The 12,326-nt window shown below is 46.0% G+C and overlaps 1 protein-coding gene across 1 annotated transcript in view; it reads left to right on the forward strand.

Moving 5' to 3' along the window:
* LOC141098873 (uncharacterized) overlaps positions 1-12,326 on the forward strand; it is a 108,617-nt gene that overhangs the window by 69,980 nt on the left and 26,311 nt on the right. The window contains exon 4 of the mRNA XM_073586829.1: positions 5,588-6,910. Within this exon, the coding sequence (XP_073442930.1) occupies positions 5,588-6,910 (1,323 nt within the window). The remainder of the gene's footprint in view (positions 1-5,587; positions 6,911-12,326) is intronic.

Genomic DNA, 12,326 nt, shown 5'->3' on the forward strand with positions numbered 1-12,326 from the left:
AACTCAGCATCAAGGAGTACCGCATCTGGAAGTAACGCAGCAGTCAATTCCGTCCGGCTGTTGGGAGAAGCAAGAGATTCAAGCCGGCAGAGCATTAGTGACCCAAGCGCAGACCAACAACGTCTGGATTCTGGATTGACGGCTGCGGAGAACACAGCACCCGAGCAGCCAGGTGAGAGAACCACTATACCTTACTTTCAGACGTCACTAGCTCCTAATGTTAACGTGAGAGGGGTTTGAAGGAGTTTGTTCGGTTGTGGGAAGCCGGGAATAGTCAAGGTGATATGTCACCGTTGTCAGCATGGTAAGGTAATGCTAGGGAAAGAGGATTTTTGGCAGCGGGTCCAGCGAGTGTGGTACCGAGCGCAGCAGCTGGGAGCACAACGAATTTGTGGGACTCGATGACAACGGGTGAGGCAGTTGGACAAGGGTCTTTGGGTGACATGGGAGACATGGGAGAAAAAGACAGGGATGAGGCTGTAAAGTTGAATGATGCCGCAGAAGGCGAAGTGTGCGTCTGCTTTGAGGGGTCTCTGGGTGCACATTTAAAGCAGGATGTGAGAGAAAGGATATGGAAAGGGGAGTATGTGGAAATTTTTTCACTGCTCTCGCTTTATCGCTTTAATTTAGATAGAGTGCGGAGAGATGAGTCTAGAAAGGAGGATGAGGATAAGAGACGGTATCGGCTAATTCCCCGATCGTTCTCTAATTGGTTGCAAGCACTTGCTATATTAGCTGATGTTATTGGCGAGAAGTCACCAGAGCATTGCTCATCCCTTTTTGCTACATGGATGCAATTGGTGAAGCATATAGAGTTTATGGGGTCAGGGATGGCTTAGGTATGATGAGCAATTTCGTCAACGGAAAGCGGTCAGTCCTAGCATTCCTTGGGATCATAAAGATATTGCTTTGTGGATGAGAGTAACGGCTCCTGGCAGATCAGGGCAGGGATCCCACCTTTTTTTCCGGGGGCATCGGGGGCTCGGGACAGTCAGGGCACTCGATGGCAGTACAAAAGGGACTGTGTTTTTCGTCCAACAAAGGTTCACTTAGATTTGGGGCAAAATGCAAATATAAACATGAATGTGCCTCCTGTGGTGGCAATCATGGGTCCTCAAAATGTTATAGAGCAGGGAAACAAAAAGGTGCAGACGGAACTGAAAAAAGGGGTGGCGCCAATTCGGCTAGCAGAGATGGAGCGCTTTCTAAATAGGTCTCCGGATAGGGAAGCAACTGATCTTTTACGGGACGGTTTTAAGAACAGTTTCAGGATTCCTTTTGTAGATGTCGAGGTGAGGTTATCAACCAAAAATTTGAAATCGGCCAAACAGTTTCCAGATGTGGTCCCCGAAAAATTGAATAAAGAGGTGGCTTTAGGCAGAATGGCTGGACCATTTTTATCGGCTCCTATGGATAATCTCAGGGTTTCACCTTTGGGGATAGTACCAAAAAAAGAGCCAAATAAATTCAGGTTGATACATCACCTCTCATTTCCAAAAGGTTTGTCAGTTTATCAGTCTCGTGCATGTCTTTTGATGCGGCTAAGGTTCTGGTTAGGGAGTGTGGTCAGGGGGCGCTGTTAGCAAAGACAGACATTGAGGCGGCATTCCGCCTGTTACCAGTTAATCCAGACAGCATGCATTTGTTGGGGAGTTTTTGCATTGGGGGTTTTTATATTGATCGTTGTTTGCCGATGGGGTGTTTGTTGTCATGTGCTTATTTCGAAACATTCAGCACATTTCTGGAGTGGACGGTCAAGGATGTGTCTGGACTTAATTCGTGTATTCACTACTTAGATGATTTTCTGCTTCTTGGTTCTGGGCGGTCTCCTGATTGTCCTGTTTTGCTCCATACAATGGAGGGTGTGGCCAAAAAGTTCAGGGTCCCCTTGGCGTAGGGCCAGTTATATCACTGAGTTTTCTTGGTATCGAAATTGACACGGTCGCAATGGAATGCAGAATTCCTGAGGATAAATTGCTGGACATGAGAGCTGTAGTGAGTCGGGTTCACGATTTGAAGAAAGTAACTTTGAGAGAGGTTCAATCTCTGTTAGGCCGGGGTCACACTGTGTTTTAGGCAGCTTGTTGATGGACTGCGTTACACCGCGGTATAGCGCGGTGTAACGCAGTCTGTTAACGTTGCCATTAAGCCTCATTGTCGGGCGCATCGCGTCACATTCCGTAAAGCGGCACGCGTTCGCGATGTGCCGTCATTCGCTGTCGGAGCCTCGGACGCGGCCTGCAGCGTCTGAGGCTCCGTCACCGCTAGCGGCATATGAATCATCTGTACTAGCACAGATGATTCATCTGCGCTAGCGGGTATAGCATAACGCGATCGCTATGCGTTGAACGGGCTGCTAAAACGTAATGTGAACCTAGCCTTTGGCAAATTAAACTTTGCTTGTTGGATTATGACGATGGGGAGACCGTTTTGCAGGAGGTTGTCTCTAGCTACAATAGGAATCACGGTTCCTTCACACTTTATCAGGTTGAAGAAAGAGTTGAAAGACGATTTGAAAGTTTGGCCACTTTTCCTGGAGTCGTACAATGGGATGTCATTCTGGATGGCACCAGTGGTGTCTGTGGAGTCTTTGGGCATTTTTGTTGGTGCAGCAGGAGAGAGGGGTTTGAGTTTGTTTTTTCGAGGCATGTGGTTGGTGGAGCAATGGCCATCGAGTTGGGTTGGAAAGGGTTGGTCGGCCAATGAGGTTCTGTGTGACATTTTCCCTATCACCATGGTGCTATCGTTGTGGGGAAGGAGTGTTCAGAATAAGAAGATTTGCTTTGGTTGTGAGTTATTAGGGGCGATGAGAGCCATAAATTCGCTGTTGTCACCTGATCAAGTTTTGGTAAAAGTTCTTCAGCATATAGTATGGGTGGGCCTGAGTTTCAATATATGGGTTACGGAAGATGTTACGCCTAGAGAGAATTACCCCACTCTTGAAGCTCTTTCTTGTTCACAGTGGGACCAAGTTCGGGAGTTGGCGCCTCAGGCGGAATCCACGGCGCTGGCGTGTCCGGAGGAATTATGGAACCTTCTGTTGGGGAAGTAAGAGATTTGTTATCCAGATCTTTGGCAGCTGGAACGTGGGCTCACTAATCGAGGTCTTGGGATATCTGGGAGGAGTGGAAGTCTCGACTAGGGTGGGTTTAGAAGATGAGAGCAAATTGCTGTTATTAGGACACAATTGGGAATCGGGTTGGTCTGTGCCAAAATTAAACAATTTCTTGTCAGGGTTCACCTTTGGCTTTAAGTTCCGGGGATTATGGGACTTGACGAAGTCCTTTTTGGTCCTTCAGGTGGTAAAAGATTGGCGTAAAGGTTGAAAGGTGACTGATGGGAGACGTCCTGTGTCCTACGAGGTGCTATCGGTACTGGGTGAGCAATTGGCGGAAGTTTGCTATTCCCATAGCGAGGTAGTCCTGTTCAAAGTGGCTTTTTCGCTAGCCTTTTTTGGGGCTTTTCGGTTAGGGGAGTTGTTCAGTGCTTCCAAATCTCGTACAGGGGGGTTGCTTAGACAGGACATGGATGTATATGCCGATAGGCTGGAGATATTTCTGAGATCTTCTAAAACAGATCTGGATGGAAAGGGTTATAAGGTGGTGCTTTTTGAAGTGCATGGTTCCCCCCTATACCCTTTGCGCTGTATGATGCAATTTTTACAGAGGAGGGGGTTAGGAATAGAGCCGTTGTTAGTGCACGAGGACGGCTCGATGTTATCGCGTTTCCAATTCATAGCTATATTTAGGCGCTGTCTAGAATGAAGGGGGTATTGCAGCGAAGGATTATAGTGGACATTTGTTTCAGATCGGGGCAGCTACTGAAGCTGCTCGGAGAGGGTTAGGGGATGACATGGTTAAGAGGATTGGGCATTGGGAGTCAGTGAGATTTCGCTCATATGTTCGCCCATCTATGATATGATTAGGGAGCTTGTTTACATTGGTTAAGCTTGTTTGGTTGTGATATTTCAATTTTTGTTTGAGAGTCGGGACAGCTGCTCACGTGGATTATGGGTCACTCCTTCGTCTTTTGGTCTGCGTTGAGGGCAGATGTTCGTCCAGAAGGGAGGCAGCTGGGCGTGCCGAGGACTTTGGCAATCTTGAGGTGGATTGGTAAACGGGGAATGGTGTGATATCAATTGTTACCGGAATTTCACAAATTTGCCCGTCTTGACCGGCGGCCTGACTTGTTAGTAATACATTTGGGTGGGAACGACCTGGGAAAACGACCATGCAGGGATTTAATTAACAGCATTAAATTTGATATGTTGAGGCTTTGGTCCATGTTTCCCAAACTGCTTGTAATTTGGTCCGACATCGTGTCTAGGAAAGTGTGGTTTGGGGCAAAGTCGGCACGCGGTGTTAATAAAGCCAGGATCAAGTTAAATAGGGCGGTGTCCCGTTTTATGGTGAGGAATGGGGCAATTGTGGTGCATCACATCGATTTAGAATTGGGAGAAGAAAATTTTTGGAGAAAGAATGGAGTTCATCTGAACACGGTTGGTTTGGACTTGTGGTGTTTGGCGGTACAAGAAGGCATCGAAAAAGACTTGAAGGTGTGGCGGGACACAAATGTTTGAGGGTTCAGAACATTTGTGTGGGTGGCGTGGGGGAGGTGGTCCTCGAGGTTGGTGGTGATAGTAATTGGCAGCTTGGAGGGGGGGACTCTAAGGTCCTGGACTCCCCCTTGGGTGGATTACGTGGAAATATTGGATCACTGGGAATTTATGACGGATAGTGGCCGAGCGAGTCTCTTTGTGTCTCAGAGCTGGTGCCTAGCGGCTAAAGGCAGGACTTGACCTGGCGGCCAGGTTTATTATTGGACTTGAACCTGAGGCGGTTACAATTTGGGGCCTCGAGGACCGCCCCCCTTTTTGGATAACGTTTAAAAAATTGTTATGTTAAATGTTTTAATAAATGGCTCCTGTGGCCAATTTAGCCAAATACGGTGTTGAGTCATTTTTTGTGGCGGACTATGGTATTTAGATGAGGGGGAAGTATGGGTTGAGGGGAGTTTTTGCAAAGGGTGAGGGTAAAACCCAACAGGAATCTCGAATACCTAACCGTCATGTGCATTCTCCCACACTCCAAAGACATACTGATAGGGAATTTAGATTATGAGCACCAATGGGGACAGTGAAGATAATGTCTGTAAAGAGCTGTGGAATTAATGGCGCTGCATAAATGAGTAGAACAAATGAACCAGTCACCTCTCAGGCATCATCTTACTGGGAAATGAAAGTGTAGGATTAATTTTGGCCATGCCATAATGGTAACAGCCCTGCAATTATTGGTGATGATCCTGTCCCGCAACGTACAAGAGGGAATGTATATATTTTACCAAATATTCCAACAAACGAATGGAGACCACAATACAAACAGCATCACCCATGGAATATGGAAAGGATGGGAAATCCTCTGCCTCCAACCTCAGTACAGTACTAAAATACTTTGTCCCCTGTCCATTGGAGACAGATAAAGCTGAAAGTTTGGTTTCTAAATCCCAATTGCATGCTATTGTTTTTTACTCTTACAGAAGTTTTCACTATTGCTGGTTACCCTATGAGATTCTCTTTACTTATGACTAGATAAAAGCTTAGATGAGGAGGAAACCAGCACAGCTCAACCAGCGCTCATATCAGACATAACACCATCACAGCTGGACCCAGAACCAACACCATCACAGCTGGACCCAGAACCAACACCATCACAGCTGGACCCAGAACCCACACCATCACAGCTGGACCCAGAACCAACACCATCACAGCTGGACCCAGAACCAACACCATCACAGCTGGACCCAGAACCCACACCATCACAGCTGGACCCAGAACCCACACCATCACAGCTGGACCCAGAACTCACACCATCACAGCTGGACCCAGAACCAACACCATCACAGCTAGATCCAGAACCAACACCATCACAGCTGGACCCAGAACCAACACCATCACAGTTGGACTCAGAACCAACACCATCACAGCTGGACCCAGAACCCACACCATCACAGCTGGACACAGAACTCACACCATCACAGCTGGACCCAGAACCAACACCATCACAGCTAGATCCAGAACCAACACCATCACAGCTGGACCCAGAACCAACACCATCACAGTTGGACTCAGAACCAACACCATCACAGCTGGACCCAGAACCAACACCATCACAGCTGGACACAGTATCAACACTATCACAACTAGTCCCAGAGCAAACACCATCACAACTGTTCTTGGAGCCAATACAATCAGAGCTTGTTCAACAGGCAACCCAACAAGAACAGGTTCCAGAACCAACAAAATCAGAGCTTAACCCAGATTCAACAAAATCGGAGATGGTTCCAGAATCAACATTGTCAGTGATAATTACTGAAGCAACAACCTCAAAGCTGGACTCAGTAACAACTCAAATTAGCACAGTACCTTTAGAGACAAGTCCTCTACCGAAAAGGAAGAATTCCAGTCCAGTTGTCATGGAACAGACATCAGTACAACCTTCCAATCAAGTGATTGCTCACCCAAGTCAAGAATACTACTCAGTTTCGGTGAGTCCCTTGCTTCATCTAGACAGTTTACCCCACACTGACAAGACTGCCAGTAACAAAGCTTTTTCCAACGATGAACCAGATGTACCAACAGAAAAAGGAACAATTACCCCAATGACAGTGAGTGTGAGCCCTACAAAGCCAGTGAGAGCTCATGGAACATCTCTATTAGTAGACAAGGACAACAAACCCTCGGAGAATGAAGTCCACACAAAAAATGGCCAAGACAAAGGAAGAAGAAAAGGTACTGAGCAGCCATCAAAGACTTTCCAACAAAAGAAGCTGAAAAACATGAACCTTACATCATTCAAATGGAAAAACCAACTGTCCTCTTCCATGAGAAGAGATTATAAATCAGGCCCCCCAGGTAAGAGGACTTGGAACATCTAGAGAGCAGGTAGGACTGTCCCAAAATAGTAGTCATTTCTGTCATTGTTATAGTCATACTATCTTGTGACGGCAGCTGTACAATGTCACTTGAGAAGGAGGAGAAAGGAGGCAAAGTACTCTAGAGATGATAGCTGTCTGGAAGTAACAGGGGACCCTGGTGGAAGATAGATTGTGCTTCGTTCAGAAGGAGTGGTCTATGGAGCCAGTGGTATCTGGATGGGGGTGGAAAGAGGAGTCTTGAAGAGACATAGGATTCTGGAAGAGGACATAGAGATCTAGAGGAGAAAGAGGAATCTGATAGTGGGATTGAGGGTCTGGAGGGGACAAAGGAATGTGGAAAGAATAATAGGTGTATAGAGGAGACAAAAGAATCCGGAAGATGGCATAGAGATCTAGAGGAGACAGAGGAATCCAGAAAAGCACATAGAGATCTAAAGTAGACAGAGGAATCTGATAGTGGGATTGAGGGTCTGGAGGGGACAAAGGAATGTGGAAAGAATCATAGGTGTATAGAGGAGACAGAGGAATCCGGAAGATGGCATAGAGATCTAGAGGAGACAGAGAAATCCGGAAGCAGACATAGAGATCTAAAGGAGGCAGAGGAATCTGATTGTGGGATTGAGGGTCTGGAGGGGACAAAGGAATGTGGAAAGAATCATAAGTGTATAGAGGAGACAGAGGAATCCGGAAGATGGCATAGAGATCTAGAGGAGACAGAGGAATCCGGAAAAGGACATAGAGATCGAAAGGAGACAGAGGGATCTGATAGTGGGATTGGGGGTCTGGAGGGGACAAAGGAATGTGGAAAGAATCATAGGTGTATAGAGGAGACAGAGGAATCCAGAAGATGGCATAGAGATCTAGAGGAGACAGAGGAATCCAGAAGATGGCATAGAGATCTAGAGGAGACAGAGGAATCCGGAAGAGGACATAGAGATCTAAAGGAGACAGAGAAATCCGGAAAAGGACATAGAGATCTAAAGGAGACAGAGGAATCTGATAGTGGGATTGAGGGTCTGGAGGGGACAAAAGAATGGGGAAAGAATCATAGGTGTATAGAGGAGACAGAAGAATCCGGAAGATGGCATAGAGATCTAGAGGAGACAGAGGAATCCGGAAGAGGACATAGAGATCTAAAGGAGACAGAGAAATCTGAAAGTGGGATTGAGGGTCTGGAGGGGACAAAGGAATGTGGAAAGAATCATAGGTGTATAGAGGAGACAGAGGAATCAGAAAGATGGCATAGAGATCTACAGGAGACAGAGGAATCTGGAAAAGGACATAGAGATCGAAAGGAGACAGAGGGATCTGATAGTGGGATTGGGGGTCTGGAGGGGACAAAAGAATGGGGAAAGAATCTTAGGTGTATAGAGGAGACCGAGGAATCCGGAAGATGGTATAGAAATCGAGGAGACAGAGGAATCCGGAAGAGGACATAGAGATCTAGAGGAGACAGATGAATCTGATAGTGGGATTGGGGGTCTGGAGGGGAATGTGGAAAGAATCGTAGGTGTATAGAGAAGACAGAGGAATCCGGAAGAGGACATAGAGATCTAGAGGAGACTGAGGATTCTGATAGTGGGATTGAGGATCCGGAGGGGACAGAGAAATGTGGAAAGAATCATAAGTGTATAGAGGAGACAGACGAATCCGGAAGATGGCATAGGTGTCTGGATGAGGCACAGAAATCTGAAAGGGGGTACAGGGTTCTGGAGGAGACGGAGAAATCTGGAAAGGGCATAAGGGTCTGAAGTAGTGGCATGAATCTGGAATCTGGCGTAGAGATTTGGAGGGGACAGTTGAATCTGAAAGGGAGCATAGGGGTCTGGAGGAGACAGATGAGTTTGGATGCTGTGAAAAGGATTTAGAAGCGACAATTGTTTGGATCTATTAGGAGTTTGGAGACAGAGCAGTCAAGGGGGGACAAAGGAGTCCTTGGGGACAGATGCAGAGGAGTGTCAAAAATGGCACATGATTCTGAAGAAAACACAAAAGTATTCAAGTAACAAAAACTTTCCTGAGGCAAAAGGGTCAGGAGAAAGACCAAGGGTGTCTGAAGGAGACAAAAGACTGCAGAAGGACACATAGAAGTGTGAAAGAAAACAGGGCTAGGAGGAGAAAGTGGAGTCAGCAGGGAGCAGAGGAGTCTAGAGTTGGCTGTGGCTTCTGGAGGTAACAGTATTAGATGAGTATGGAGTGGATTGAAAGTTCTAAGTGAAGACAGAGGGACCTTGTGGAGACTGGGTCTGAAGCTGGATGGAGCTTAGACATGAGCAGAGGGGTTCCGAAAAAAAACACATATCTTGAAAGGAAAGCAGGTTCTTAGAAGTAACAGATGGGTCCATTAAAGGACACAGGAATCTGGAGAGGACCAACGTCTTAAAGGGACAGGGGTCTTGAAATAACAGAAGGCGTCTAGAAACGGATCTGGGGGTGAGGGATGTACCTTCAATGGACAGTGAAGGACAGTGGAGTATGGAGAACAGAGAGGTCTAGAAATAGAAGTGTTTGGAAGCAACTGAAGGGTCTGGAGCTGGAAAAAGGGTCTTGTTGGTAATGGTGGTCAGCCAGTATTGGAATGCATTCCCAGGGAGGACCCTACAAAGGACCTTAAAGCAGTAATTTAAATACACTAAAGATTCATAAAAAAAAATAATTTTATTACATATTACAAATATATAAGTGACAAGAGTCAAGAAAGGAAAATTTCAGGTATGGAGCTCCGATCAATGGTCCCAATACAAAATTACAAAGTAATCATCAAATATATTACTAATGATTAGCGTTCCACCAGTAAAAGTACCTATAGCATATACAGTGCTTGTTAGAAAACCTTTTAGTTTCCTTTCAAAACATTTTTTATGGGATGCCATACTACAGGATACTGCCACACGTGGACAATTGATAGAAAAAAGTAAGTTTTCAACAAATTCATTCAATACCAAAATTGAGTACATCCCACCGAAAGTCTTAGAAGAAAAGCTAATGTTTAGACTAGAAAATCGTAATTAATAAAAATTCACCCATTTATTCATTACACCGGTGTCCAGCCGATAGGGGCGTATAAGAGGGTAACGCCTAACAAAGTAAACACCTTCCTATTTCATGTTGTCAGCAATGGCACCACATGGAAGAGAAATGTCACAAGAGCAAAAAGGTGAAAGCTGCAAGTAGATCAGCAAAGCTTCACTGAATCGAGTAGCTAGAATTGCCAGAAAAGGAACTGTTACTGGGAAAATATTACCTTCTATGAGCAGGACTGTAGCACAAAGTTCTGCTAGTTCCTCTTCTATGTTCAGCTGCCGTCACAAGGTTTAATCTAACTGATCCAACCATTTGTCAGTCATCCATGTTCACCAAACCATCCACCAATCATTACCAATTTATCAAGCCATTCATCATCTCTTATCATCCACATGACAAGCCATCTGTCGTCATTGATTATCCATGTATCTAAGCATCTCAGAGAGTCCGCATGGCAAATCATCTGTCATCCCTCGTTTTCCAGCCATCATTGGTGATCACCCATTTATCTAGTCACTCGTCATCTCTGCCCATCCATATGTCAAGCTATCTGTCATACCTGATCATCATGTAACCATTCATCATTGTTAATCTTCCAACCATCCATGAGTGCTGATGATCCCTGCATCTCTAGCAACCTACATAGTAAGTTATCTATTATTATTATTTATTGTTGTAACGCAATTTATTCCATGGCGCTTTACATGTGAGGAGGGGAGTACATAATAACAACAAGTACAATAATCATGGACAATACAAGTCACGACTGGTCCAGGAGGAGAGAGGACCCTGCCTGCGAGGGCTCACAATCTACAAGGGATGGGTGAGGATACAGTAGGCGAGGGTAGAGCTGGTCATGCAGCGGTTTGGTGGATCGGTGGTTACTGCAGGTTGTAGGCTTGTCGGAAGAAGTTGATCTATCATCCCTGATCTTCCAACCAGCCAACCATCACTGCTTATAATCTGTCCATCATCTGTGATCTCCCAAGCATTTATCCATTCTTCATTTCTGACCATTTATATGACAGTCGTCCATCATTGTTAATCAGCTATCTGAAACTCAACCTTTCCAAAACTGAACTTCTTCTGCTCCCACCGTCTCCTAACCTCCCTAAATCTGATATTTTCTTCTGTGGGCGGCACCATAATAACACCCTGGCAGCAGGCGTGCTGTCTGGGTGTTATGTTTGACACCAATCTCTCCTCCTCCTATATACAATCTCTTGCCCGCTCTTGCCGCTTACACCTAAAGAAAATCTCTAGAATCCGCCCTTTTCGCTCCATGGAAGCAAAAAAAACCCCTCACTGTCGCCCTGATCCACTCTCGCCTGGACTACTGCAATGCTCTATTAATTGGCCTCCCCCTCAATCGACTTTCCCCTCTCCAGTTCATCGTCAATGCAGCAGCCAGAGTAGTCCATCTGGCTAATCGGTACTCGGACGCGTCCACTCTTCGCCAGTCATTATACTGGCTGCCAATTCATTATAGGATCCAATTCAAAGTACTTGTTGTCACCCACAAAGCTCTCCACAGTGCAGCACCCCCCTACATCTCCTCCCTCATTTCTGTCTATCGGCCTAACCGATCGCTGCGCTCTGCAAATGAGTTTCGACTAACCGCTGCACTAATCTGTACCTCCCACTCCCGACTCCAAGACTTCTCCCGCGCTGCGTCAATCCTCTGGAATGCTCTACCCCAAGAAATTAGGACTATCCACAATTTGCATAGCTTCAGGCGCTCCCTCAAAACACATCTGTTCAGAGCGGCTTATCACATTCCATAATCAAAGTCCTTTTTTGTGTGTTTGTGCACATGTATGTATGTATGTATGTATATAGTCTATTCACTATCTATCTGAGTATAACCCTCCATCAAACTCCATCCCACCCAACAGCACCACAAGTACTGGCTGGTGACTGCCTCATGCAGCCTTTATCTATCCCCCATTCCCTTAAAGCTGGACCGCCACTGTATATACGCCCCTGTCCTCTGTATCTCCCCCACCTCACTGTAGAGTGTAAGCTCTCACCAGCAGGGGCGGCTGATTGTGCTTTATTGTATTGTTAACGTTGTTACTTCTGACTTGTGTATGAACTGTTACACTGTAAAGCGCTGCGGAATATGTTGGTGCGATATAAACAAAGATTATTATTATTATCAAACCATCCATTGATGAAATATCCATCTTTTCTCTACATCATGTCACGTGTCAGCACATGTGCCGCCGTCTCTTTCCTACATCCGTCCATCGCCCCCCCGTGACAGCGGCTCGTTCTTGTGGTCGTGGATGGATGACGCCTTGTTCCATCATGTCGGGTTCTTCTTTCACTCATCCTTCATCTCCTCCTGTATTGATCCTTCCACCTGT

Source organism: Dendrobates tinctorius, unplaced genomic scaffold (genome assembly GCF_039654945.1).
Source record: "Dendrobates tinctorius isolate UK_male_01 unplaced genomic scaffold, ASM3965494v1 ptg000096l, whole genome shotgun sequence".
Lineage (NCBI taxonomy): Eukaryota > Metazoa > Chordata > Amphibia > Anura > Dendrobatidae > Dendrobates > Dendrobates tinctorius.